Here is a 27,477-nt window from a genome sequence, read left to right on the forward strand (position 1 = left end):
TCAAATGCACAACATGATGTATTTTATTGACTTCCAGTTGGAAATGAGATGAAATTACAAAGCCTGAGTTTGCATAGAGGTTCTTCAATATGGCAGCTGTGTTTCTATACAACTTCTAACACCAATTAGTACCTTCATTATGACAAGCTTCCCTGTTGCAATGCTTATTATCATAATTCAAAGGAACATGCATCTGTTGTTCCTAAACAGATATGAAAATGTTGCTAATATGAGCAGTGTATTTATTTTCATATCATTTTTGCAGTAAATAAAAAAAACATATTTAAAAAAAGACATTTGCTACGCTTCTGCCATCTCTTCCTATCAGGAACAGTTCAAATCCCAACATTACCCACAAATAAGAAGCATAAGAAGAACTTCAGCACTGGCATATTTTCTTAATATAAGATATCCATTCACAGCCGGTGCTCTTTCAGAGGCACCGTGTTTATTAGATCATGTAAACATTCATTTTTCTTTGGAATAAATATTCCAGATAATCTTTCATCACAGCTGACATTCGCCTCAAATAATTCACATTTCTTTCCGCCAGAGTCACCATGCAAATAAAATGCAGTCCACAGGTCCAGAGTGTCATGTCATTTTTTGGAAGTGATGGAATTGGTCCCCAATTTCTCCCTGAGATTCAAGATCTAGATTAGGTGAAATAATAAGTCGTCAGATGTGTTGCATCCAAATTCTGCCTTGATTGACACATTCATACTGGTTGTCATTTGTCTAACTCACCTGTTTGCATTTTTATGTCCAGCAGATGGCGCCAAAGCTGCCTTTCCCTTCAGCAATGCATGAGTGGTGACTATTTGGCCTTTTGCTGGCTAAAAAAATCCACAACAATCAGTCACAAAGTTTGCTCAAGACTTCATATCAATGTCGACATACTCATATTTACCACTGATGAGGTGCTGACAGGACAAGGGGGCGGAGGTCTGCTAGGTGGTTCTGGTCGGGGATCAGAAGGCAAAGGTGGAGGTCCTGAGGGTGGCGAAGGTGCTTGTTGTCGCCTCTGGTGGTGTTTATGGATTGGTACAGGTGGTGGTTTCACTGCTGGACGCATGATGGCTTGTTTGGCCTGTCTCAGATGAGGAGAGGACTTGCCCTTGTAGAAGAAACAAGTGATTGGTACTGATATTACCTCATTTTTATGGTCATTGAGGGTTTCTTATAATTTGTTGCTAATAGTCAAGCCAAGTCAAGTCAGTCACTAATACAGAAATGTGCAGCCTAAGCAGGGAAGGTCATACTTCCCCCCCCTCCCTACTACTTCGTCCAGCTTTTCCGGTGGATCTAAGGCATTCACCAGCCAGTTGAGAGACTCTCCAAAGTCTTCCTACCGGCCGCATGCGCCTTGAATGCCTCACCTGAGCTACTTCATCTGTGATTCTACTCCAAGGAAGGAAGAGGCCAGCCAGTAGGAATGTATACCGATAGGTGCATTGACAATTTTTTTATCTGATGCAGACAATCCAGCAACCCGTCTGTCAATATCGCATTCCTCACCTTTTTATCAAATTGCCGGTGAGTCAGCTGCCTTTTTAGGGCACTGGATTTTCCAGAACGATACATTACAGGTCAAATGGAATAGTTTTATACATGCAATAATGTACAAAAGCAGGCCAAAAACTTAATCTCACATATTGAGATTTGACTGTCATGTGTCATTTCTATACCTGCTGGTGTGAGTCTTGCTTCCTTAGCAAGAATGTTGGGTTGGCGTGACCGTTCCCATGAGCGTCAGCGTGCAGAGGTTTGGCTTCAACTGGCACCGTACAACTTTAAGCCGAAACACACGGATGATTAATGCAAATACAAACTCATTTAGTGATGCTTGCTGTAGTGGAGGACAGATGCAGGACTACGTACCTTGGTACAGGTAGTGGAGCTGGACTTTTAAGTGACTGGAGTTTACGTTTATAGCAGCACCACAGTCCAACCGCCAACAGAACAAAAAGAACCAGAGGAAGAACCAGCAGTGCGGGAAGGAGGTTGCCTATTGGAATATAGCGTATGAGTACATGAGTAAAATAAAATAGTTCATACATAACAGGAAGTTGCCTCACTGTGATTGATGACAGGTCCACTGTCCACACTACCACCAGACCCACTCTGGATGCACAAAGGAGGAGCCCAGCCGTTCTCACAGTGGCAGTTGTGGTTGTTGTTACACAGCTAGTGAAAGCGGAGGAAAGTAGAGTGTAACAACGTGCATACGCACATCCTCATCAAGTATAAACTCACCCCATGCTCATTGCATTTGGCATGGCAGTCATCAGCCCCGAGGAAAGATGCATTGCGACATTCGCCGTTGAAGCAAATCTATTGAAAGCGGGGGAAAAAAACATTATATGTTATGAAAAACTCAATGAATGTGCAGATTCGGTCAAGTCTCACCGAGTCATCGCCGCATTTCGTGCCCGTCATGACGAGGCCTGGGTCCAGAGTGTCTCCCTGCGCCTCCTCATCAATATGCCCAGGTTTGTAGACATGTGTCCCCATACACTGCACCCTACTGTTGCCCACAGTCACTGTGGTCTCGATGCGGACCGCATTGCTCTCTATTGGCTTGGATGCTGAAGATAAACACTGGATCTTCCCGCATTTAGCATCTCTGGTACAAACAAGGAAAATACATCATTTTAGTCCATTCACTTTGGGATAAAAGTACTACACACTTATGTGCTAACCACAATTTGACAACATTGGTTCTGCTCCGGGGCGGCACGGTGTAGAGTGGTTAGCGCGCAGACCTCACAGCTAGGAAACCAGGGTTCAATTCCACCCTCGGCAAATCTCTGTGTGGGTTTTCTCCGGGTACTCCGGTTTCCTCCCACATTCCAAAAACATGCTAGGTTAATTGGCGACTCTAAATTGTCCATAGGTATGAATGTGAGTGTGAATGGTTGTTTGTCTATATGTGCCCTGTGATTGGCTGGCGCCCTGTGAGAGGCGGGTGTACCCCGCCTCTCGCCCGAAAACAGCTGGGATAGGCTCCAGCAACCCCAGCGACCCTCGTGAGGAAAAAGCGGTAGAAAATGAATGAATGGATGAATGAATGGTTCTGCTCCGGCCTCACAGCTAGGAGACCCGAGTTCAATTCCACCCTCGGCCAATCACAGGGCACATATAGACAAACAACCATTCACACTCAAATTCATACCTATGGATAATTTGGAGTCGCCAATTAACCTAGCATGTTTCTCCGGAGTACACGGTGAAAACCCACACATGCACGGGGAGAATGTGCAAACTCCACACAGAGATGGCCGAGGGTGGAATTGAACTTGGGTCTCCTAGCTGTGAGACCTGTCCCAATTTCATTCTACTATCTGTAAAACGACAATAAATTTTTTGCATTTTATGCAAAATGAAAATAATAAACAAAACTCACCTTTCTTTGCAGCTCCTGTATTTCCCCACGAGATCTTTGCCACAGTTCCCATACATGTCCCCTGCTTCGTTAACCTTCTTAAAACACACATCAGGAGCTGGGCGGCCATCTATGCGGAACACACACAAAACTCAAAAACTCACTATTCTTTAAGTATTTGTACTACTGAAGACAATGCACTACAAACATGGATCACTATGCTGATGAGCTGCCCTGCTTGGAGATCATAGATGCAGCTGCATCTGAAAAGCTATGAGCTATTAATAAGACATTAATCCACAACGCAGGTTACCCACCTCGTCCCCATAGCGAGCGGCACTGTTGCTCCAGTGTGAGGCACATGCCCGTGTAGCAGTAAGCCTTCCCATCAGCACACGATGTCCCATCCACCAAATAAAAGTTAGCAGGACAAGTCTCCGCCTTTCCGTCACAGTACTCCGGCAGGTCACACTGGCCTGATGGGGCCCGACACAGCACCCCGGGACTCTTCAGCTTCACAGTGCGACATTAACTTTATATTAGTTGACCAAAACATCACTCATGTGACTGTTAAACTGTTATATTATGCAACCTTGCAGTTATGGCAACAGACACCGTGGGCGCACTCAGCTCCGGATTTTAAAGTGCAATTGTTTGCGTTACAGCAGGGGCTGGTACACTCCTGTGGAGAAAGTCATCTGGTGAGTTCAAGTCTTCGTACGTACGAATACTACAGATAGAAGCTGACCTCTTCCTCGCCGCAGTCACATTCCTCGCCATCCTCCAGGTAGCCGTTGCCGCAACGCTGCCCGCCATACATGGATCTGGTGTTTGGTACATTGAAGAGACACTTGCCCCCTCCGGAGCTCAGGTAGCTCTTCAGCTCCCGCATGTTGCAAGCGTTAAACACGCGTGGAAAAGGGTGTCTACGAGATAAGATGAGGGGCGGGGGCACTTAGAAATAAAATGTTGATGTTGTGCAAATGTTGATCCAAAATCAGAAAAGAAAGTGAATGTCTAGCTATAGTAGGATGATTTACTGTAGTGTATTTTCAGACAACAAAAAAAAATACCCAGTCGCAGCTGCCATGATGCAACCACCGTCCTCATCTTTGGCCTGGCAGCATCCAACGCTGTCATGACTCATTCCAAAGTTATGGCCCATCTCATGCGCCATGGTGGCAGCGACGCCAACAGCTGACTCCGAGTGGTCCTTTTTCCACAATCACAAATGCAGAATAACAGTTTTCCTCATATCTACTTCATAACAGTGTGTCAACTTTTAAATCCGACGCTTACTGTGTTTACTCCACCAGATTGATATTCGGAGCACATGGCTCTGATAGGCGCCAGTCCGATGGTCGCACCCTGGAATGACCGTCCCCTGGAGACGTCGAGTGTTTATTAGATTCAACAACCAGAATAAAAGTCGTCATCTCAGACAAACGAGGTGAAATACTGACGTGATGAGCTGAGCGTTGTCGTTAGGGAGCACGTTGAGATGTTTGCGTCTCCAGGAAAGGAACGCCGCAAGCGTGCTGTGAGGATTATTGGACACCGCGATCATGTCCTGGCTGGTCCACACCTCCAGACCAATCAATGCCACACGGATGCTCAAAGCCTTGTAGTACTGTGTGTATGTAGAATGTATACAGAAGTATTAACAGGAGAAGTACATATAACATATAACATGGTGTTTATTTTAGACAATTTGAACGTTTTCAATTGTTTTAAGTATCAGTTTGGCCACTCTTTAAGCACAAAGCACCATTTCAAAAGTACCAGTTCGACCCCGGTATCAGGTAATATGTAATACACACCTAACCCATTACAAATGAATGCTATTTTTGTCCAAAAATATGTACGTTTGTGCCCTGGTAGGGCAAAATCGGTATGGGAAAACCGATCTTTTCACTTATCTAGTATAACAGTACCTGTTAAAATGGTTATAGTTGCGTTATCAACATGCATTATTGCCATGAATGGACACTATCAAAAGACGTAACAAGTGCTTGAAGGTGATATTGTGCAAGTACACAGCCTGACACTTTTTTTACTGTGTTTTTTTCACTGCCAATTTTACTGCCAACCTTAACATGCCAATAGCAGTGCTAATTTGTAAGATTGTATTATTCACACAGAGAAGGCGCATCACATTGCTCATCACATCAATGACACATTACTTCCTCATTCTCCCTTTATCACACTCACGGAACATCAACTGAGTCAAGTGACATATTCAATGTTAACGTTCACTAATCCGTTGTAAGGCAGTATGGTACATTGGATTGGCAGTCGTAGCGACAGCAGATAGCAAGAGTTTTGGTAATAACAGCATCTTTTAAAATGGTTATTCAACAATGTTTGCTTGTGTACATGACATTAGTCTTGCGAGCTGTACTCACTTTTCCTGCTACAGAGATCTTGCAATTAAACATTAATCCAGTTTTTCAGCATTACAGCATTTTTCAGCATTACACCATTATGATTTTAGGTCCTGGTGGCAACCACTCCAGGGCATACACCGCCTCAACGTCAGCTGGGCTTCGTGCCAGCTTGTGAGTACAATTTGAAGAGAAAACAATGATGGATTGATGAATGGCATGATAAGCTTGCGAACAAAACCGGTTCCCATGACAGCTCATAAAGAGCTCATAAAAAAGATCACAGGCACTTTTACATACTATGTCCTTACAGTACAGGATAGCAACAGGACCATGGCAGTCATCAAGTTCGTTCTCAAGCAGCTTCTGGGGCAGACTTGCACCCGTCGGTCTCACCGACCCAGAACTCTCATATACTGCGGGGTCCTCGTCCTTTTTGTGGTGTCCATCCATCAAATAGGAGAGGTAAGTTTAATAATGTCATTGTGCTGTGACAGTTTCATAGCTCGGAACCTGCAGAGGTCCTTACTAGAATCGTCTAATCTATGTATATTTTGAACTCGTTGGAACTCTGGTACTTTGTGTACACTTGTAGTATCACACCTGTCCAAAACCAAAGAAATAGAAGTAGTCCAACTTCCATTCTGTGGTGTACCGTACTTCCAAAATAAGATGATCACTTATCTGTGTTCATTTAGGGATGAGTGCATTACCAATTGACAATGTAAAGTCATTAAAATATAAAACAATATCTTAAACTTGTTGTCATATAGCACTAATTATTCTGATGTGTACAGAAATTGGAAAAGCAGAGTCTGGATCAGTCTCGCCACACAGTATTTGACATTGACAACAACACCAAGGAATGCAAATCGTTCCACAGCAGGTGAGTGAGGCTCACAAACTGCAAAGCAACACCTTCACTGTGCCACACTCCTTACGTGGCATTCAGGGGCAAAATAACAAAAGAGAAAGATGATGAACATCTGACATTATGGATTTCTCTGTACCAAAAGCAAGCCACATAAAGAAGTTGAACATACATGCATTGAGATACGTTGTTGAAGTTCATTGGTTTAATGCAGACCAACCCATGAGAGCTGCTCATGTTATTCTTTTCTCTTGCAGAAACTGTACGCCAATGCCCATCGATCTGGTGTACACGTGGGTGAACGGTACAGACGAGATCCTGCTGAGGAATCTTTTAGTGGCCAAACAGCAGCTGGCGGAGGAAGAAAACGCTATGAGGTGGGTGTAGGCCATTGACAGCTATTGACTGATTGCTTGGAATAAACTACAACTGAACAAATACCTGGTGTTCAGTCACGGAATTACTCCTTTCACACGCTGAGGTGATCAACAAGGCGGAAATATAGCTCATTCTAAAAGGTCCGACTCCAACCGACACATTAACCGAATCCATTTATTCAGAAAGAAAAAGTTCAATGAAAAAAATTCTACGAATCCGTTCCAGAAAGCCAAAGATTTTAACACAAGGTTTAAGGTTTTTAAACACACAGGTTACATTTAACTTCATTGAAGATGTGATTTTTGACCTGGTTGAAAACAGGAAGGTGGTGGTGGTGGTTGATCTCGCTGCCACATTGTGTCTTTGTGAACAGTCACATGTTCAATGAAGGTAAACGTAACCTTGTAATGTTTATTTATCGCTTTCGTTCTTTCATATGCATTTGGAATGGTTTCATGCCTGTCAAACTATACAAATATGCTCTGTGACATCGTATGATGTTTTATTATAAAAAACAAAACAAAACATAAAGAACACTGTTCGATTCCTGCAATGTACGTATTACCAACAGAACAAGACGGGCACCATATGAAGAGGACGCTAACTGAGGTTCCACACTGTAGTGTGAGTCAGCGAGTAAATGTTTCTCCCCAGACACTCCGGTTTCCTCCCACGTTCCAAAAACATGTTACTACATTGACTCCAAATTGTCCATAGGTATGAATGTGAGTGTGAATGGTTGTTTGTCTATATGTGCCCTGTGATTGTGTACCCTGCCTCTCGCCCAAAGACAGCTGGGATAGGCTCCAGCATACTACCCATGACCCTAACCAAGACAAACAGTATGAAGTGGTTGTTTTTCCGCTAAAAAGAAACCAGGAGTTAAGATGCTTTTCAATGAAAAACAGCAGTATTAGCTTTTTACGTCTCGTTCATTTGTTTTCCAGAAAGAAGCCACAATGTCCGCTGTCTAACTGCATTTCAGCACCCATGCTGGTGCTCGATCCTGCCCTGCCGGCCAGGTTGGATGTGAAAGAGTTGTCCATAATCGCACCCTCCCTCTCGCTCGCAAAGGCGCTGATGGAGTTCAACAAATCATCCCAAACATCCGAAGCCGTCTCTGTGGTTATCTTCCACTCACAGATTGACGGTGAAGAGCTAAACTTGTATCAAATTGCGACTACATTTATGAGGTTTTTGGCTTGTCAAAAACAAATAGTTTACTGTATCACGTTACTCTGTCTTTCAGCTGAAAAGGCACTGAAAGAAATACTCAATCAAAACAAGTCATTCTCCATTACCAAGTGTTACCTGGTGAGTTATGTTTTATGCTTTGTTTTTGTTTTTTTTTGGCCCTCACTGATGATCTTATGCGGGCTTTTTCCAGACCACAAACAAAGATCCTCCGGATGTAATCCAAATTCAGACTGTGGCCTACCTGACTGGCTTCGTAGGCCCCTTTAAAACATCAGAGGAGCTGCGAGACAAATTACCTGCCGTCATCACCAACAACATCAATGGGGTAAAGCTGCTCGTCCAGTTAGTTTGCTATGTGGCAATAATTCCACTCTATTAAAACTTCTATTCAAAAAGTTGAAACTGTTCCATTTTAAGATGTAAGACCATTGATGTGTTTCTCAGTTTGAGTTGTACAGCGAGGCCCGTATCGCTCTGCTCCACTTCAGAAGTTCACAAAACTTGACTGATCTCCTCGAGGAGGCAAAACATGGAAAAGAGAAAATGACACTGGATGGGAAGGAGCTGGTCATCAGCCCCGTGTACTTATTCTGGGACCTGACCGCCATCATCAAGGTTCTACACCACTCCAAACTATGACTATGAAATGATCACAGTACCTCTTTGACAGTCATTTTTTTTGTTTTGTTTTTAGTTTGTGCAGATGCAGCCCGTCCCTACAAAAAAAGAGACCAGAGATTTTCTCACAGCCAATCGCTTCGAGGACAATGATGCACTCCGACATTCTCTGCGCTCTGTGGAGAAATTCGCTCCCTGGGTGCGACACATCTTTGTCGTCACTAACGGACAGATTCCTTTCTGGCTCGACCTGAGCAATCCGAGACTTTCAATTGTCACGCATAAGGTAAAATCTCCCACTCACTGGCACATATAGTCAAAACGTCGGGGGATGATTTGTGGAACAGGTATCTCTTGTGCATTGCAGGAAGTATTTCTGAACCACAGTCACCTCCCCACCTTCAGCTCACGTGCCATCGAGAGCCACCTCCACCGCATTCCGGGACTGTCACAGAAGTTTCTTTACCTAAACGACGACATGATGCTTGGCAAAGACATCTGGTTGGATGACTTCTACACCTCATCAGATGAGCACAAAGTATAGTATATCAGAATAGACCTCAATCACCAGACAACCTCATAGAAACGTGCTTTGCCATAGGAGCATCCCCAAAATAACACTTTCCTCCAGGGTATATTTCCAAAGATTATACTTGTATCCTTTAGGCTCCAGCATAGCCCTGCAATCCTAATGAGGATAAGCAGTATAGAAAATGGATGGATTTACCTTGACGGACCGACATTCATTCACAATTACATTATTCCAACAACTCAGCGACATAAATGGTTTATGATTTCTCTGCAGGTTTATGTCACCACGACTGTTCTCCCTTGTGCCCGCAACTGCCCAGGGACCTTGATCGAGAATGGGAAGTGTAATTCCAAATGCAACAACGCTGCCTGTGATTGGGATGGCGGAGACTGCAAAGGTAAAGAGATGTACAATGGCATTGTACTATAATTTTAAATATGTTCTTTTACTTATAGCAAAAAAGAGGTCTAGACGCAATGTTGGTTTATGGGGGGGCTCTACAACTATTGGTGGTGAGCTTCCTCAAGCCAACACGCCCGAGGCCACCAACCAAAAGCAAACGCTTCCACTAAAACTACCAATCTTGTCGTTGGATGAGAATGAGGGCAAAGGCGGCCCCAAGGTGAAAGCGTCTGGTACTGATACTGCTGAAGATGCTGAAGATCTACAGAGAGTGCTATTGTTTGATAGCAATAGTGCCGCCATTGGCCGGAAGCTGCTAAGCAGTTTCAGCGAAGCGCTACGCTTCGTTGACAGGCTGTACAACCGCAAGTTTGGCATCAAAAGCCGAAAATCTCCTGCACACACACCCCATTTGTTTGACAAGGCAATCATACAAGAGCTAAAAGACACGTGAGTGCCAACAAGTTGTGACAAAGGCCAACAAAGGGCTGCGTGCTGAGTCTGCTTCGTTCTTCCTCTTGAAGATTCCCAAAAGAGTTTGAGAGGACCTCCAGCAACAAATTACGTCACTCCAATGACATGCAGATGTCCTTTTCCTACTATTACTTCCTGATGAACGTCGTACACAAGGTCAACATTGCAGAGGCGTTTGACACGGCTGACAAAGATCACTCTGGCATTCTGTCCAATAGTGAGTTTCAAGATTTCGGCACTGGAATCCAAAAGCAGCTGATCAATCCTGCGGTTGGTGTGGCTTCCAAACTTGGATCAAGAATCAATTCAGTTGATTGTGACATCAGTTTCTTTCTGTGGTTCCTGATAGAACTTTGAAGATTTGAAGAAGGAGTTGATCACCTGCTGTGAAACACTTCCATCAGAAGTCACTGGTATTACTCAGGTGAAACCCTGTCAGGTGACCGACCATGACGAAGATATGGTGAGCCGTGTACACTTCAATGTCGAAGCAAAAGAAGCAAGTTTTGTGCAGATTTTGGATGACGGTTCTATGGTTTCTTCGACAGCCTCCCATCACGAAAAGCCTACTCCTGAACTGTAAACCTGTCATCGATCGCATTTACAAAGGCACGACGTACAAGTGAGACCTCCACTAATAACGTGTTCAGCAAACCTCCATGCTGCTGCTAATAAGTCACCTGTCCTGCAGATATCAAGTCATGGGGCAGCAGGACACACATTACAAGTACATTACCAACAACATAGCCAACGCCGGTCGTGAGTTTAAAGATGTTCTGACCCATCCCAAGTGAGAAGAACTCTTGTAAGTCTGAAAAACATTACACTGAGCCCTCTTCAGATATCTTCTGTACTTACTTCCACAGAAAGTTCATCTGCATGAACGATGGAATAGATCACACTCAAAGCGCATCCAAGGAAGTGAAAGCAAAGCTGGCAAAGTTTTACCAAGACATGTTCCCGCAGCCTTCTACCTTTGAGCTGCCCAAAACCAAATCCAACAGGATTTTGTACAGAGACGAGCTTTGGGAATGGTAAGAACCATGATGGAGTTGGGGTGAAAGTAAGAAGCCCAAAGACAGCTGGGATAGACTCGTCAGACACTAATGGAAATATGTAAGCTATTACAAAGTAAGAACAAAAGGACGCAGCCTGAAAAGTGAAGTATCCTCAAAGTATACTCAAAAGCGAGGAGCACAACTCATAATTGTGACACCATAGTGGTGGTATAAAGAAACGGATTAAGTTGGTTAAGTCCTCATTGAAGGTCCAGGTACCAAATGCAAAGCCCATTAAGTCTTAAAATGTCAATTTACTGCAATTAAATTAGTAACTTGGTCTCAATTACAATGAATTTGTTGTATATTTTGGGACCCTCTGACCTAAACACACACACCCTGCACATTTCACAGGCAAGCCTACCAAGAGAAGTTGAGGTTCTACAAATACTGTACCATTGGAGCCCTGGTCGTCTTGATTCTTAAGTTCCTCTTCCAGAAGAAAATGCTGATACATTTATGGATAAGCCGTCACGGCGCCACCGTTCTCCTTGCAGATGACTGACTTGAAACGATTGAAGCGTTTAAATCACTAGGTTTATACTGCTCTGTGTAAAAAGAGTATGTTGTGTTTATTGAGGTAGAACACGACATATCTGAAACACCCGTAATTTATCCTTTGTGTTTCCTCGCACCCTCCCATTTATCGATCCATAACGTGACCTGTGTTCCCGCCGGTCGGATACAATAACCAGTGGTACTTACACTTTAGACAAAATAAAATCTTACCTTGTCAACTAAATTGGCAGCTTCCAGTAATTTCAGTTTGGTCTTCTCGAGACTGCTCCCATGTTTGTCAAACTGAAAGCCACAATAACCACGTGTGTTTAACCGCAACACACACACTCTCATACACATAACATTGAACAAATTAACATTGAAAAAGAAACTCCCAACTGTACAAATGACAAACAAGATGTGAGTCAGCGCATAAACAAAGAAAAGAAACACATTTCTTCTGTTTCTATGCCAGTGTGAAATGGAGAAGTAGTGTTAATAAATATTTTCATCCCTCCTATGAATACTGAAAATTGTAAATGAATCTTCAAAAGCGTTGACAACCACTAATGTAAGTGACTTGAGTCCATAGTCCATGTCCATTACACAACATGTAAGCATTCTCACCTCAGCCTTGTCTGCCACCAGCAACAGCTCCACATATTTCATATTCTGACTCACATCTCTTCTTTCCTTTAAACGACAGGTGTGATGTTCAAGTGCAGTATCTCTGGTGTTACTACTCGTTACAACACTCACCCTTATCCTTTGTGGCGATGTCATCCCATGGAGGAACTTTTTCAGCTCCTTGTTTTGGTGCTGCAGGCAATTACTTGGAGGTAGAGTGACACTTTCGGCTCGGAAAATAGCATGCTGAGGCGTATCCGTGGAAACGGGTTCAATGAGGTAGCTGACGCTCGTGTTTAGAGAAATGAGTCCCCTGTGGAAACAAAGAAGGATCCATCAATGGGTCCATCCAAGTTAGTGCATCAATGTGGATCTGTGTGCTCTTTTAGCTAAAATGTGTCACTGTCTAACTACTGAAAAAAGTATTTCAATATCTCAGCTATAGTTTTGTATCAACATTTTGATTTTTGACTTTTGGCTATTGATGGCAGCCGATGTCAAGAGTGGTGCACTGATACTTTTTACAAATGATTTTGTGATGACAAGAGTAACAGCGTTTGTGTTGACAGTGTTTTTCTTCCATTATAAAACAATGGCACAGTTATGGCCATCCATGACTGCATCTTGAGAACCTTTTGTTTCCAGCCCTCTTAGAAAGCAGGTGTTTCTCACCTGAGTCCTGCACATGTGCTGACAGCGACGCTGGAACCTGGAACACCCAAAACCTCTCCGTGGTACAAGCAGTGATTCTAGAATGCCAAAACAATCTGATATCAACATGCAACTCATTCATGTATAATAAAATCTTCTGAATTCTCATCACTGGAACACTTCCTGGGTCATAATTTTTTTATGTCTATCCTCTGGTTCTTTACGCGTCCCTGTTGCAGTTAAGCTCATTAAAAGTGCCTCATTAAAAGTGCCTCACTTACCATGTTGACAGGGGAAGAGGACATGCGGCTTCCATCTGGAGTGTACCATATTTCCTGATATCCAGCTGTCAACAGCTGCCTGGAGATACATGGATTGTATTAATATACCTCAAAAGCTCTCTATGCCTCTAACTATACTGTAGTTGTGTTAATATTGTCGCTAAATAAACAAACGTTGTTGGCTGCATTTGATAAATGTATCTTTGGACGTTCCATAGAAAACAACACAATACGGTGTGATGTCCGTATGAATGCCGCAGTACACACATACGATGTTAATGTGTGCAAGACAGAGCTGTTGTGACAACCTCCTGGCCCAGTATTTACATTTTATCCAGATGTTTGTCTTGCACCCCATCTTACTGCTCAACCTTCCTGTTTTCATTCATAAACATTCCCTACTCAACAGCTGTTTTCCCCCAGTAAACCCCAGTTCTCCTTCCTCTTGTCACAGCTCACATCCATCAAACCATCTGTAGCCATGACGTCATGAGAACAGACACCATGAAGTGATGCTTGTTGGAGGACTCAAGCACATGTAGAACACATACTTTGTCCTGCTCCTTGATTTTAGTTTGCAGTTTTTTTTTTCCCCATAAGAAATACAGTGCAACCTTGGTTAGAGTACGTCCTGGTTAGCATGTTTTACAGTTTTTGCACATTTACAAAAAAAAAAATATTATTACACTTTACGAGTCCAACTGTGTTGCCTATTAGTTTACTACTACATGGAAAAAAGAACCGCAGGTCAACTCCGACCTTCTGGAATGGATTAATGACGCTAACCAAGGTTCCGCTGCATTTTGCTTCGACTTCTTTCGTGAATTCACTAGGGTTTCTCACTTTCTTTATGAAAGTTCCAACACTTGAAACTTTTTTTTCCAGAGTCAAAGCTGCTTATTTTACAGTGGTAATAATAAAACAACATTAAAACAGACAGAAACTGAGTTGTTCTGTGTGCATTCTATGAACAAGTATAACGCACACACACATAGTGAGATGACTAAAGGAAAGAACTGTCCAAACTGTAAATGTATAAACAAACCACCATTCCTCACTGAGGTTATAAATTGGTCACAAAGTAGGCAGTACTGTTTACATTAATATCATAGACATACTGTCTAACGTTGGTTTCATCGCTTAATACATTTGTGTTCCAAATTGCATTACATCGTAAGTAAGCTGTAATTCACATGTTCACATTGAAAGGCTCTATAATTGAGCTCACACGTCTTTGCTGCAAACTGTTTAGCCTGCTCTCAGCCCCCAAAGTTGTTGTAGATGCTCATTAAATATACCCTCTTAACTTAAAATATGCTGTTGTGACGTGCATGGTTGACAGTAGGACAATGAATGTTTTTGTATGTGACTTTAGAGGGGTATTTTCTTTTGGAAAAACTGCTTCAAGACACAAGAAGGATTTTCTTCCCTCCCTTTATATGCAATAAAGGAGATGAGCGTCATGAGACAATGGCTGCCTATTGATGTCATCTCTAAATAGACAGACAAAAAGCAGTTGTCTCATGCTTTAACAAATTATGTGGTCTGGCAAGAAATGTGCACACACACACACACACAGACACACACACACACACACAGACATCCTGCAAGAGGAAGAAATGAAGCTGCAAAGCAACTTCTCAATGAGTTGCCATTTAACCTTACAACCCATTTAACGCTTCTTTTAGTTTTCCTGATTCACTCCCATCCCCAAAAGAGTCCCAGCATTTGCTCCCAAGAGGCGGAATTACAGGCAAAATGTCAGATGATTAACCGTGTTTTAGCCTGGCGCTGTTCTCATAATCACAAAAGATGAATGATGCAGACATGAACAATCCCGCTCCTCTCTTCTGCTGCTACATTTATGATCCTACACTGCTCCTTGGGGATGGCAGAGTGTGCACCAGACTGCAGGCTCTTAAACCTGACAACGCATGACATATAGACACAGTATGCCTTTAGCAAAATGATGTAATCACCACTTGAAGCCCGGTTAATTTAATTAACATTTAGATTAAAACAGTGACAAAGAGTGTGTATTTCCCACAATTAAACATCTTTAAACTGAGGTTTTGGGGGTCTGCAATGAAAATTATTCACTGCTGTAATAACTAAGCCTGTACAAATAAAGTCTATGATATCATCTGTTTCTACAGGAGGAGGCAAAAGTGCACAGGAAAATGATAACATGATCATTCAAGTCAATGTGCTGAGCAATAATATACAGATTATTCGCTTTTTAGGTCGGTTTAAGCTTGATTTCTTGAGTCAAAATGTATGCTCATTTCACACTATGAACACATTTTGAATTGAAATGAATTTGACATTTTGAATGCGTATCAGGGCTGGACAAAAGAACATGGACATTATATTCATATTTAAATATTTTTCAATTATTTTTAAATGATTCATTCGCATTTAATTCATGCATATCCGATTATCAAAATGTATTAGGAATTAACGGAGCCCGAGGCAGGAGAGAAGAAATATGAGTAATAATATGAGAGTAATATGACACTGCACTTGTTGCCATAATGATTGACGGCTGTCCTGTCAGTGAGACTGCTCTTTTGACCATGGTGGTGTAATGGTGGTGTAAAGTGTGCACATCACTGTTCAACATTTGCCCATAATTTCCAAAACCCCTTAAATCCAGTCTCAGCTGGTTCTGCAACACGCTTCATTGCAAACATCGAGCCCTTGCATGGTATCTAAACAGCCTTTCAGTAGCATTTTTCAATGAAGACTATATCAAAAATGAACCAATACACGAGCTGGCCTAAGATGACTCTGCAGAGGTTGGATGTGGTCCAGGGGGAGGACAGATGCTGTGATTGAGGAGAGCGGTGCCGTCTGAATCAGCGAGACAAAGGCTTAGTTCAGCTTCTGTTGGGAGCGGGGATTACTCATGCTAATGTACTTTGGAGATGGTGAAGGGAAGAGGACGGGATGTGGGGTAATGCATTAAGGTCAGTGGGTTGCATTCTCTCATCGTATCAGATAACATCACCTCACATGGGGTGAAGGCAATGGAGGATTTACGGGCTTTTATTGCACGAGGAAACTGTGTGTGTGTGTGTGTGTGTGTGTGTTAAGACATCTGAGCAGACTAAACACAGTAAGACATCTCCTGCTCTCCCTGACATCCATCAGGTCTAAGCCTTGTTTGTGTATTCTGCGTGCATTGGCGTTTTGTGGCTGCGTGTGGCCGCAACCCCTAACAGCCGTCCGTACACGTGGGAGATGTATATTTGTCTTGGGAGCTCTGGGGAGCGTCAGAGGAGAGAATGGGGTGCTTGTTTTTTTTTTAGTGCTGATAGTTGAGGACATACGAGGTGAGGACAGGAGGATGTGACAGGAAGGACAATGATGTGCACATATCCTGAAAGGACGACTGTTTCAAGACAACAGGAAAGACACGAAACGACAGTAGTTATCTGTTTAACAAAGAGGAAAATTTTACTTTGACTCAAACCTCAAGGTTCATGAGGATTGTGCTTTTTTCTGGTTCTTCAACAGTGACTGAGCGCCGTGAGCGCTTCTCTCAAACACGGAGCAAACAAGTCTTTATATAATCAAGAGATTATATTGCTTTGTCATGTTTAGTGCTCATGAACAGGTTTTCCCATAATGCATAATGCATGCCAGTGTGGTTCCTCTGGCTCCCTCTGGTGGACAGAGCCATCATTGCAGCACCATCCAATTTCTATTTTATTGTATTTTCATATTGGTACTTGTTTGTATATTTCCTAGCTAACCTTTGAGTGTTAAGTTGCTGTGTGATGAGTTTGGTTTTCTTTGTAAGATGACTCTATGGGTCAGAGTATATTGAGTAATGAGCTGCTGTAATTTCCAGTGGGTTGACAAGCTTGTTGTGAGCTTTTTCATAGCTCATGATTGTCTCTCCAAATAAAGAACTGCTATTGCGTCTTTTTTTCTTGTAAACTACACCCAAAAATAATGCAAATATATTGTTAAATGAATACCTTATTGTCTTTGTCAAGACACGGTCTTTGATACAGTTCATGTATTGTCTCAAAATAATTTATATTACTTTATAGTAATTTATACAAAAATGTACAGAAGTGATGAAAATAAAACAATTATGTGTGGAAAAACCTATGATTTCTCAGCCTTTTTGTTGCAATTAGTAATCACTTATGCAGATACTGCAGCCAAGTAAATTGTACAATCAGAAGCCTATAAACGCATGGTCGTAGGTGATCACAGCGTTTCCCATAAGGCATCCTAAAATTGTTTGTATTGTATGTACTACAAAGTTTGTCCAATATAACAATCAGAGTCTATAATAGTACATTTTTATATCTCTCTGTATTGACCTAAATATCACACAATATTAACGACGAGTCATATATTCGGGGTCTGGAGATTCAAATCAACGGGTGTTCCTGACAGTAAATGGGTACATGACTTTTATAATAAAGTCTACCTGCAACTGAATAAATGAGGTCAGTAAAATGATGAAACCTGTGTTGTTCCATGCAGGAAAGAGTTGCTTAAAATGTTTCAAAACCTTTCCTGACTGATGAAAGAATACGAGTGCATTAAAGATGCTCTGTCTCTTTGTTTCCCCTCTACAACAATGAACAAGGAGGTGATTGATGAAGTATCCCTACTCCTTGCAGGAGGAAATAGAAGAGTGTGACCACCTGCTGGGGAGGTGGGACATACATGGGGATAAATCCTGCAGGGGATTGTCTGTTAGACAGAGTGGAGTCATGACTTGATGCTAATGCGTGTGTGGATGCGGGTGAATGAAAACATACATTAGTGTGGTACAACGTGCTTCATTTATCTGCTCACAAAAGCTTTCTGTTGCACACGTGTGTTGTCTGTCGCCACATTTTGGACATCCCACCAAGCTATAAGAGTCTTTCTTATCAATCTATCATAGTTACTGGAAGGGAAGCACTCAGAAGGCACCAGATTGCAGGATCTTAAAGGTACTCTGACTTGCTGTTAACCAAAAGGCACACAGATCGGGTGTCAGCAACCGTCCGTCGTCCAAACACATCACCGAGTAATCTCCATCTCAGCCCCCGAGGGGGCCCTGATCTCATCCATGTGTCTATGTGTCAACTAACATCTGGTCAAACAAAGAACGCAGTCGAGGCGTCTCGTGGACGTCTGGTGCAGCGATTCCTCACATGCACGGGCGAATTTGAGCACAATTCATACATGATAGCGACATGACTCACTCATTTCTCTCCAGGTGAAGCTTCAGCTCCTGGCCCTCGGCTGAGATGACAACTTGAGCCTCCACAGGATGCTGAAAGGACACAGGAGCAACTCAGAGCTGAACAACTGGCATTGTGTATTTAATCATCTTATGAAATTAACATGCTGAGAGTGACTCACCTCTCTGTTGGCAGACCTGCCGTGTCTGTGAAGAGGCAACCATACGGGATAGGTGATGTCATAACTGGCCGCTGCACTCTTTTCTCCTGCACAAAGATGAAGAAGCTGTTGCATGATATTTGTTTAGTTTTTGACAAAAATAATTACTAAAAATACATTTAAGTTTCGGTACAATGTCTTGGTTGTCGTACAGTCAAACACTGCGCCCAATAAACCAGTCAGCAGAATCAGGTGTCCAAATAAAGCGTTCACATGTTGATGAAGAATGCATTAGGGTTCTTTTAGAGTCCGGACACTATAAACAGATTCCGTCAAGGGAATCCTTTAATCGTCTTTATTATGTGTATGGAGGAGTTTCACATATTTCACTTCATAAGCAGTGTGTGTACTGCACATGAAGAGGCGTTCAATAATGATTTGGATAAACTCAATCTGGATATTAATTTGATGGAATAGTTGTCCACTGGTCTAATATATAGTAACGAGACTGCACTACTAAATTGTTAGAATAGAATATAAGCCTAGCATGTACCTATGAATATAAAGTGTATTATTTTCATATATTGATTTAATAGTTAACGTAATTGTGGTCCACCAGGCCAATGTAAAGGCACTCAAATGTACGAAATGATTCAACTGTAAGAGACGGTACAGCCTATATTCATTGTTATTTACATTTTCATTGGCGTCTCCGTTAAATGCAACGAATAGCGGAACAAGTGGGACTCACCGCGGTAAAGAGCGCCTTGCACGAGTGGGTGAGCCCATTGGAGGAGCGCTAGGAGGGGTAGGCAGATAGAGGACGCCGCGCCATGGAGCAGAGTAGGACGCATCCTAAACACGAGAAGCCCCCAGTGAATACGGAAAGGAGATACATTAATGTGTACGCTCCTTTTGGATCCTTCACGTCAGATGCAGACACATTCTCTGTCGGGGTGACATGGCAAAGAACCGCTGCTCTCAGAGCGGTGATGGATACGTTTTGGAGCCCTCCCCCTTCACGCGCACAGGCGCACGCGCAGAGGACAAGAGACAAGACGAAGAAGAATTCAACCTGACAGACATTCAACAGCTAGTGTAACAACGCCTAGCCTGAAAGGTTTTAAAGTTTTTTTTTTATTTATATATGATTCTTAAAGGCATATTTCGCTAATTAAGGACCATAGAACTTGCACAGATATGTGCCACCCATAAATCGATAGATAGTAAACAAAAAACATGAAGCCACATCACCACCATTACCATATTTCCTCAAATAGTGGCCCCCACTAAAATAGACACCACACTTTAATTGTCAGATGCGCACTCCAGTTCAATAAATATGTCCAAACCGATGGTAAATTGAAAAATAAACTTGTCAAATAGTGGTCTATTGTAAAAAAAACAGTTTCAAATATGAATGTTATGAAATTATATACAAATGTTATTACAATTACAAACCTTCATGCCTTAACCCTAACAGATGCCATGTACTCTCTGCATTTGACTAAATGAAATCCCCTATAGCCACTAAATGAGGAAAGAGAATATCCTTAACAAGTTTCAACTAGCAGGCTTGAATGTAAACACATACTGTCTCTAAATAACTGAACCACTTGCCTCCACATGTTCTGCTAAATAAAATGTGTCAGGCCACGAGACCGAGCCAGAGACCGTGTTGACTTTTGCTGTGACCCAAGTGCATTGTCTTCAGACTCATTCACAAGACACAGCATTTAGGATCGGTGCTCCTCTGAGTGAGTCCTGACTTCACTGAAGCATGTACAGTAGCTTCAAAAGAGGTCACCAACCCCCAAAATACAGCACTCATAGTAAACGAGCTTACGGTGGTAATGAAATACAGTAGGTTAACTCCACAGCAGCCATTCATACTGAGCCGGTCATTTAGAAGTGCAATGATAACTATGCCATAGAGCACATGTCAGAGGGGATAGAGTGTACTCGGGTGTGTGAGTTATTCTGAGCACTGATGGAAGTGCAGGCCCACCAACCCATTCACTTCTGTAAATGGCATCCTGGCAGCGAGACAAGGCCATGAGTGCTCCTGCCAAACACTCCAGTATCTGCAGTGCTTGATTGAGGTGTGCGAATACAGTTTCATGTCTTATGCCTAGACCAAAAAAGAGAAAATGAAAGGCACGATGCAGCCTGAACTCTTTTCATAAAGATTTTTATGGTTTAGCATGATAAATTAGTAGCTACAGCATCTCACAAAGGTGAGTACACCCCTCACATTTGAGGAACCATCTTCTCGAGGGAGAAGATGGTTCTGCTTTTTGCTCAGTGCACGTTCACATAATAGGGGAAGTTTGACATATTATTATTCTACTTCTGTCCAAAAATTGACCGATTCTAGATGATTAAGTAATTATTATAGACAAGATCATCACTACCAAAAGCAACACTGTCACCACCAATAGAGCGAGGGGGCATTGCTGTGTAAATTTAACACTGATTATTATAGTATATATTATTATATATTATAGTTTTAATGTATGAATGTTAACTCTTAAACTGGAGAATATTACATAATAATACATTGTATATGTATGTACATATATATGTATAATGTATATAGTTTTCATATTTTAATCCATTCAATTATAGAATGATGTATCAAGTAGTGACCACTAGATGACAGTGTTGACATGTTTTATGGCAAGGGTCGCAACGCAAATTAAATGAGGGTAAAACTAAGAACAGTAATCATGTTTTCTTGAAAAATTAATTGATGAATGATCACTATTGAATGGGTGACTATAGGGTTGTTATTTCATATCTACCAGGCTCTAATAATGGTTTAAACAAAAAGAACGCATTTAGAATGTAATAAGAAGGTATTCAATGTTCTATATACATTCATTAATTGCTTTATTATGTAAAAATATGACAATATTATAAAGATTATTGTGTAAAATATATGTAAACCTACAGATAAATCGTTATTTATTGAACAAAATATGAGACAACAAGTTATATCTCATCATTCATGCCCTGGTGTGGGAAAACCGGTCTTAGTTGATAGCGTGATAATACGCTCCCTGATGATTATTCAACATTGTTTACAACATTGTTTACATTCATGTCACATTTCCATCAGCTCTGCAAAAGTGTCATAATAAATTAAATCACTCAAAATAAGACAGACAAGGGAAGATATGGGAGATAATAAAATAAAATAAGAGTAAATAAATACAGAACGGACTACTTCAGATTCAAAAATAGATAATAATAATATTAAGTCCACACCTGTGTGTGTTTTATCACTCCCAATCTGTTGGGCTCAAATTCAGTAATTTTTACTCAAGAAAATGTTAAAAACAACTGGACTCATACAGAAAATACATTCATAATACAGTTTAATGGACATTAATTAATATGTATTCCGCGGACTGCTCGCCACTAGACGTTTGGTGCTAAGTGTTTATGACAAAAGGCACTTCATCAAACCGGTTATGTTTTCCCGTCATGCAAAGATGATACCTTTTGCTTACTCCCACTGTTACAGATACCGTGACTGTGTAAGCTAAAGCTCGGTTGAAAAGAATACAGTGACGTGAGAGAGCAATGGCGGATGTCAGTTTGGTGCTCGGGCAGCTTCTGAGGCAAACCTGCACCTGTCGGCCTTGCCGACACAGAGTTCTCATCTACTGCGGGGCCCTTGTACTTTTCATGGTGTCCATCCACCAAGTAGGAGAGGTGAGACAACTGATGATATTTCTCTCATATATGGGACACTGGGACATTCAGTTGCAATAATGTACTAACTACTCTTATGCATGCAGAGAGTGGCAAAGCAAAGTCTGGACCGGTCTCGCCATGTGGTATTAGACCTGCTCAAGAAAACTGAAGACTGTAAGTCATTTCACAGCAGGTGAGTAAGACTCATGTATGGCAAAAATGAGATCATTCAAAGCAAATGTGAAGGCTTATTTTTAGGTTTAACCAACACTTCCTGTGCTAATCTCCTTGGGTGGCATTCAGAGGCAAAACAATAAGCAGTAATGAAAAACATGCCTGTGACATGACATAAAATTACGATTAAAAAAAATGTCTAAATATATAAGCAAACTCATGTGAGGTGCTGGATTTCTTCTTTTCTCTTGCAGAAACTGTTCGCCCATTCCCATCGATCTGGTGTACACTTGGGTTAACGGCACAGACGAGACCCTACTGAGGAACCTTTTGGTGGCCAAAGAGCAACTGGCAGAAAAAGAACGCACTGTGAGGTGGGTGGAGGTCATCTAGCCATTACCTGATTGCTTCGAAAGAACTTGAACAAGTCTAGGGATGATTAGCGAAGTTACCAACAAAGTAGGGGCACCTTTAATAAGTTTTTGGAATTGTTTCATGAGACCACCACCGAACCACCATGGTTGTATTTCATGTTCACATCACGGTCAGGTTTGGAAACAATCAATTGCGATAAACGGATGAGTGTATATGACTGGCAACCAGTACAGATTTTAAACGTTTATCAAGACCATTACCACTATAAGCAGTATTCAGAGGCTGTGTTTAAAAAAAGCAAAAGCATTTACTTTTTAAGTCTTGTTCATTTGGTTCCAGAAAGACGCCACAATGCCCGCTCTCTAACTGCATTTCAGCACCCATGCTGGTGCTCGAACCTGCTGTGCCGGCTAGTTTCAATGCTGGCGAGTTGTCCTCAATCTCGCCCTACTTCTCATCTGCAAAGGCACTGCTGAAACTCAAACCTCTCAAAACATCTGACACCGTCTCCGTGGTTATCTTCCATTCACAGACTGAAGGTGATGATTGAATGAAGCCATGATTGCATATATTAGGTTTTAATGTTAATGTTATGTTGATATTAATTACATCCATATGTCTGACATTCAGCTGAAAAGGCTTTGGCAAACACGCTCAAAGAAAACAAGACATTCTCAGTCACCAAGTGTTACCTGGTGAGTTGTGGATTTATTCCTCCTCACTATTGCTCTCATGATCTTTCAGTTGTGTTTTCCAGACCACAGACAAAGATGCTCCGCATGTCATCCAAATGCGGGCCGTGGCTTTCCTGAGTGGCTTCACTGGCTCCTTCAAAATGTCAGAGGCGCTGCGAGCCAAATTACCTGCCGCCATTACCAAGAAGATAACCGCGGTAAAAGCTGCTTGCCAGTTAGCTTGGCTTTGTGATGATAATTCTGATATTTCACAAATTATACTCAAAAATGTAAGCGCGCTTTGAATGGGATTCATGAGATGACAGAAGCCGAATATATCCTCCGTACCCTTTCAGCTGCCGTCAGGTTGATTTCTCATTATACGTGATCTTTGATATAACATCAGATGTAACGGGACAATTATACCAAAATGTACATGCGGCTTCAGACGGTTACATATATAGTCAGTTAATTTACCACTTCACCGGGTTCGTTTCGCCTGCGCCGAGAATAGACCAGGTTGGAGCTGGCGAGCTTTCAGCGCACCTTCGGCGCACCATTTTGTCGAGAAATTTTCACAGCACTAAGATGAAAATTTGGACACCTACCCCTGGTGCACGCCACGCCCATCTCCTACAAGATTACCAAAGTGGCTGCGCACAGTGGTGCGCTGGATGAAATTACCACTGCACAGGGTGCGCCACAAAAATAGAGCCCCTAGTCACAACAGGTGCCACTAAACAACTTCTCCCTAAATGAAGCAGAGCTTTTCTTCCTGCCACTAACACACAGATCACAATGACCCACAAGGGTACATGGTGGACAGCACGCAGGCCTCACACCTAGGAGACCTGAGTTCAATTCCACCCTCGGCCATCTCTGTGTGGAGTTTGCATGTTCTCTCCGTGCATTTGTGGGTTTTCTCCGGGTACTCCGGTTTCCTCCCACATTCCAAAAACATGCTAGGTTAATTGGCAACTCCAAATTGTCCATAGGTATGAATGTGAGTGTGAATGGTTGTTTGTCTATATGTGCCCTGTGATTGGCTGGCGACCAGTCCAGGATGTACCCCGCATCTCGCCCGAAGTCAACTAGGATAGATGCCAGCATCAACGAGACTCTCATGAGGATAAGCGGTAAAAAATGAATGAATGAATGAATGAACTATGATACAGGATATCCTTATAGGGTATTTTTATCACTACATTAAAAACATTGTTATATTCTTAAATGCTTTCCAAAAAAAGGGGACATTGTATTTGCAAAATGTTATCATTGTGTAATAATAAAAATACATTACACTTACATACTGTATGTGTTCCTCAGGTTGAGTTGTACAGGAAGGCCCGCATCGCTTTGCTCCACTTCAGAAGCTCACAAGACTTGACTGATCTCCTCCAGGAAGCAAAACAGGGAAAAGAAAGCACACATAAAATGACACTGAATGGGAAGGAGCTGGTCATCAGTCCCGTGTACTTATTCTGGGACCTGAGCGCCATCATCAAGGTTCTGCACCACTCCAAACTACAACCGCAATCATAAACATCTTTAGATGAATGATGTACCAGTCGGACAGTGTCTTTGTAAAACAGATTATTTTCTCAAATGAAGTATCGCCTGTTAATATTATTAATATATAATATTTTCCCTGTTTTGTTCTCAGTGCAGATGCAGCCCGTCCCTACAAAAAAAGAGACCAGAGATTTTCTCACAGCCAATCGCTTCGAGGACAATGATGCACTCCGACATTCTCTGCGCTCTGTGGAGAAATTCGCTCCCTGGGTGCGACACATCTTTGTCGTCACTAACGGACAGATTCCCTTCTGGCTCGACCTGAGCAATCCCAGAGTTTCAATTGTCACACATAAGGTAAAATCTGAGATTTTGAAGAAATAATCTAACCTCTCACAGGAAATGGAACTGAAAAAAATAATATTCTGAATTGCAGGAAATCTTTCTGAACCACAGCCACCTCCCCACGTTCAGCTCAGGTGCTATAGAGAGCCACCTCCACCGCATTCCGGGACTCTCGCAGAAGTTTATTTACCTCAACGATGACATTATGCTTGGCAAAGACGTCTGGTTGGATGACTTCTACAGCCCTTCAAACGGACAGAAAGTAATCAGAATAGACCTCAAACATCACACAACGTCGTGAAAAAGGTGTTTTGTCATAGTACACATTTTGGGAACATACCTGGTCAGTTTCCTCCACGGTACTTTAGTTTGAATTGTATGGCAACCTGATGGACAGATATTCATTCACAAATTAGATTGTATGTGACAGATCACCGACACAACTGCCTTACTACTTCTTCTTCTTCTTCTACAGGTTTATGTCACCTCGCCTATTCACCCTTGTGCCCAGCACTGCCCAGAAACCTTAATCGAGAACGGGCGCTGTAACCCCCAGTGTAACAACGCTGCCTGTGATTGGGATGGAGGAGACTGCAAGGGTAAGGAGATTAAAAACAACATTGTCTTTAAGTATCATTTAGCTTTAAAATACTGCTTTTATTTGATTGATGTAGCAAGAAAGCATAGATCCTTTCAAGACCAGTTTGAGGTAAGCACGACGTACATTTCCACTGTACCTTGCGTTATGTAATCACTTTGTATTATCAGGAAGATGAACATCTTCAGCAAGCTGGTCACAAGCTGCAGAGCACTTTCAGCGAATCGCTACGCTTCGTCAACAGGCTGTACAACCGAAAGTTCGGTATCATGACCCGAAAATCTCCTGCACACACCCCCCATTTGTTTGACATATTTATCATGCAAGAGCTGCAAGACACGTGAGTGACAACATGTTGTGAAGTAAGGCCGACCAAGGTTCAACGCTGAGGCTGCCTTGCTCTTCATATTTCAGATTCCCAAAAGAATTTGAGAAGACCTCGAGCCATTATGTGCGTCAATCGGACGACATGCAGATTTCCTTTTCCTACTATTACTTCCTGATGAGCGCCAAGCACAAAGTCAACATCTCAGAGGTGTTTGACACGGCTGACAAAGATCACTCTGGTATTTTATCCGAGAGTGAGATTCAAGATCTCAGCAGGAGAATCCAAAAAGAAACGATCAAACCTACGGTGGGTGTGGCTTCCAAATTTAGGTCAAGAAAAATTGACTTTGATTCTAAGATCAATTTCTTTCTATGGTTCATTCCAGGACTTTGAAGTTCTGAAGAAGCAGTTGATCACCTGCTGTAGAACACTTTCATCGGAAGTCAACAGCACGATGAACCATGTACTCCTCAATGTCGAAACAAAATCAACAAGGACTTTTTTTTTTTTTTACAATTTGTATGATATTCCTATGATATCCTCATTTGTAGCCTCCGATCACAAGAGACCTGGTACTGAACTGCAAGCCTGTCGCTGATCGCATCCACAAAGCCTCCACAGACCCAAAGTACAAGTGAGACCTCCACTAATAACGAGTTCAAGTGAACCTCCATGCTGCTGCTAAAGAGTCAATTGTCCTGCAGATATCAAGTCATGGGGCAGCAGGATATACATTACAAGTTTCTTACCAACAACGCAACCAACGCCAGTCATCAGTTCAAAGATGTTTTGACCCATCCCAAGTAAGAAGAACCCTAAAAAGATATCCAGTTCAACAGTGTTTGGATATCTTCTGTGCTTGCTCCCACAGGAAGTTCATTTGCATCAATGATGGAATAGATCACACTGAAAGCACATCCAAGGAAGTGAAGGCAAAGCTGGGGAAATTCTACCACGACATGTTCCCACACCCTTCTACCTTTGAGCTGCCCAAAAATAAATCCAACGGGATTTTGTACAGAGACAAGCTCTGGGAATGGTAAGAACCATGATGA

At 42.2% G+C, this 27,477-nt stretch overlaps 4 protein-coding genes across 10 annotated transcripts in view; 3 read left to right on the plus strand and 1 right to left on the minus strand.

Annotated features, from left to right (window-relative positions):
* The window catches only part of adam19b (ADAM metallopeptidase domain 19b), a 27,908-nt gene continuing 431 nt past the window's right edge, over positions 1–27,477 (minus strand). The window contains exons 3-28 of one of the 7 annotated variants that reach the window (XM_058063925.2): positions 25,837–25,882; positions 25,687–25,741; positions 24,946–25,034; positions 19,466–19,569; positions 18,736–18,821; positions 18,576–18,646; positions 13,357–13,435; positions 13,097–13,173; positions 12,557–12,737; positions 12,425–12,490; positions 12,029–12,100; positions 4,849–5,015; positions 4,685–4,769; positions 4,459–4,598; positions 4,134–4,311; positions 3,978–4,067; positions 3,703–3,898; positions 3,407–3,515; positions 2,410–2,626; positions 2,257–2,334; positions 2,079–2,187; positions 1,882–2,008; positions 1,689–1,791; positions 911–1,117; positions 748–836; positions 1–653 (exon numbers count right to left, since the gene is read on the minus strand). In XM_058063925.2, coding sequence (XP_057919908.2) covers positions 647–653; positions 748–836; positions 911–1,117; positions 1,689–1,791; positions 1,882–2,008; positions 2,079–2,187; positions 2,257–2,334; positions 2,410–2,626; positions 3,407–3,515; positions 3,703–3,898; positions 3,978–4,067; positions 4,134–4,311; positions 4,459–4,598; positions 4,685–4,769; positions 4,849–5,015; positions 12,029–12,100; positions 12,425–12,490; positions 12,557–12,737; positions 13,097–13,173; positions 13,357–13,435; positions 18,576–18,646; positions 18,736–18,821; positions 19,466–19,569; positions 24,946–24,947 — 2,640 coding nt within the window. In that variant the 5' untranslated portion in view covers positions 24,948–25,034; positions 25,687–25,741; positions 25,837–25,882 and the 3' untranslated portion in view covers positions 1–646. Of the gene's footprint in view, positions 654–747; positions 837–910; positions 1,118–1,688; positions 1,792–1,881; positions 2,009–2,078; positions 2,188–2,256; positions 2,335–2,409; positions 2,627–3,406; positions 3,516–3,702; positions 3,899–3,977; positions 4,068–4,133; positions 4,312–4,458; positions 4,599–4,684; positions 4,770–4,848; positions 5,016–12,028; positions 12,101–12,424; positions 12,738–13,096; positions 13,174–13,356; positions 13,436–18,575; positions 18,647–18,735; positions 18,822–19,465; positions 19,723–24,945; positions 25,035–25,686; positions 25,742–25,836; positions 25,883–27,477 lie in introns of those variants that run through there. The other 6 variants (XM_078788283.1, XM_078788282.1, XM_058063924.2 and 3 more) reach the window with 6 other exon arrangements.
* On the plus strand, positions 6,053–13,252 carry LOC131110641 (N-acetylglucosamine-1-phosphotransferase subunits alpha/beta-like). Its single transcript, XM_078788281.1, has 18 exons — positions 6,053–6,234; positions 6,567–6,655; positions 6,898–7,017; positions 7,966–8,168; positions 8,268–8,332; positions 8,406–8,540; positions 8,660–8,830; positions 8,910–9,119; positions 9,201–9,371; positions 9,639–9,762; positions 9,821–10,217; positions 10,292–10,511; positions 10,591–10,704; positions 10,790–10,863; positions 10,933–11,031; positions 11,108–11,275; positions 11,654–11,739; positions 12,502–13,252. Exons 1-18 carry the CDS (start codon positions 6,103–6,105, stop codon positions 12,507–12,509), a joined length of 2,586 nt encoding a protein of 861 aa, XP_078644407.1. The 5' UTR covers positions 6,053–6,102; the 3' UTR covers positions 12,510–13,252.
* On the plus strand, positions 21,630–26,289 carry LOC131110643 (N-acetylglucosamine-1-phosphotransferase subunits alpha/beta-like). The gene is made up of 11 exons (XM_078788287.1): positions 21,630–22,434; positions 22,521–22,609; positions 22,845–22,964; positions 23,305–23,504; positions 23,596–23,660; positions 23,723–23,857; positions 24,966–25,145; positions 25,308–25,508; positions 25,588–25,758; positions 25,972–26,095; positions 26,171–26,289. Exons 1-11 carry the CDS (start codon positions 22,303–22,305, stop codon positions 26,245–26,247), a joined length of 1,494 nt encoding a protein of 497 aa, XP_078644413.1. The 5' UTR covers positions 21,630–22,302; the 3' UTR covers positions 26,248–26,289.
* The window catches only part of LOC144894427 (N-acetylglucosamine-1-phosphotransferase subunits alpha/beta-like), a 1,921-nt gene continuing 684 nt past the window's right edge, over positions 26,241–27,477 (plus strand). Inside the window, exons 1-6 of the mRNA XM_078788289.1 lie at positions 26,241–26,434; positions 26,509–26,728; positions 26,808–26,885; positions 26,974–27,056; positions 27,127–27,225; positions 27,294–27,461. Coding sequence (XP_078644415.1) covers positions 26,364–26,434; positions 26,509–26,728; positions 26,808–26,885; positions 26,974–27,056; positions 27,127–27,225; positions 27,294–27,461 — 719 coding nt within the window. The 5' untranslated portion in view covers positions 26,241–26,363. The remainder of the gene's footprint in view (positions 26,435–26,508; positions 26,729–26,807; positions 26,886–26,973; positions 27,057–27,126; positions 27,226–27,293; positions 27,462–27,477) is intronic.

The sequence above is a fragment of the Doryrhamphus excisus genome, linkage group LG22 (assembly GCF_037039965.1).
Source record: "Doryrhamphus excisus strain RoL-2023G ecotype Guam linkage group LG22, RoL_Dexc_Guam_v1.1, whole genome shotgun sequence".
Taxonomy (NCBI): domain Eukaryota; kingdom Metazoa; phylum Chordata; class Actinopteri; order Syngnathiformes; family Syngnathidae; genus Doryrhamphus; species Doryrhamphus excisus.

Bases quoted from the DNA above. Each gene is read 5' to 3' on its own strand.
- LOC131110641 (XM_078788281.1), top strand. From the start codon at position 6,103: ATGGCAGTCATCAAGTTCGTTCTCAAGCAGCTTCTGGGGCAGACTTGC. The intron at 6,656-6,897 runs GTGAGTGAGGCT...TTTCTCTTGCAG, and splicing joins TGCAAATCGTTCCACAGCAG to AAACTGTACGCCAATGCCCA. The intron at 7,018-7,965 runs GTGGGTGTAGGC...TTTGTTTTCCAG, and splicing joins GAGGAAGAAAACGCTATGAG to AAAGAAGCCACAATGTCCGC.
- LOC131110643 (XM_078788287.1), top strand. From the start codon at position 22,303: ATGGCGGATGTCAGTTTGGTGCTCGGGCAGCTTCTGAGGCAAACCTGC. The intron at 22,965-23,304 runs GTGGGTGGAGGT...ATTTGGTTCCAG, and splicing joins GAAAAAGAACGCACTGTGAG to AAAGACGCCACAATGCCCGC. The intron at 25,759-25,971 runs GTAATCAGAATA...CTTCTTCTACAG, and splicing joins GCCCTTCAAACGGACAGAAA to GTTTATGTCACCTCGCCTAT.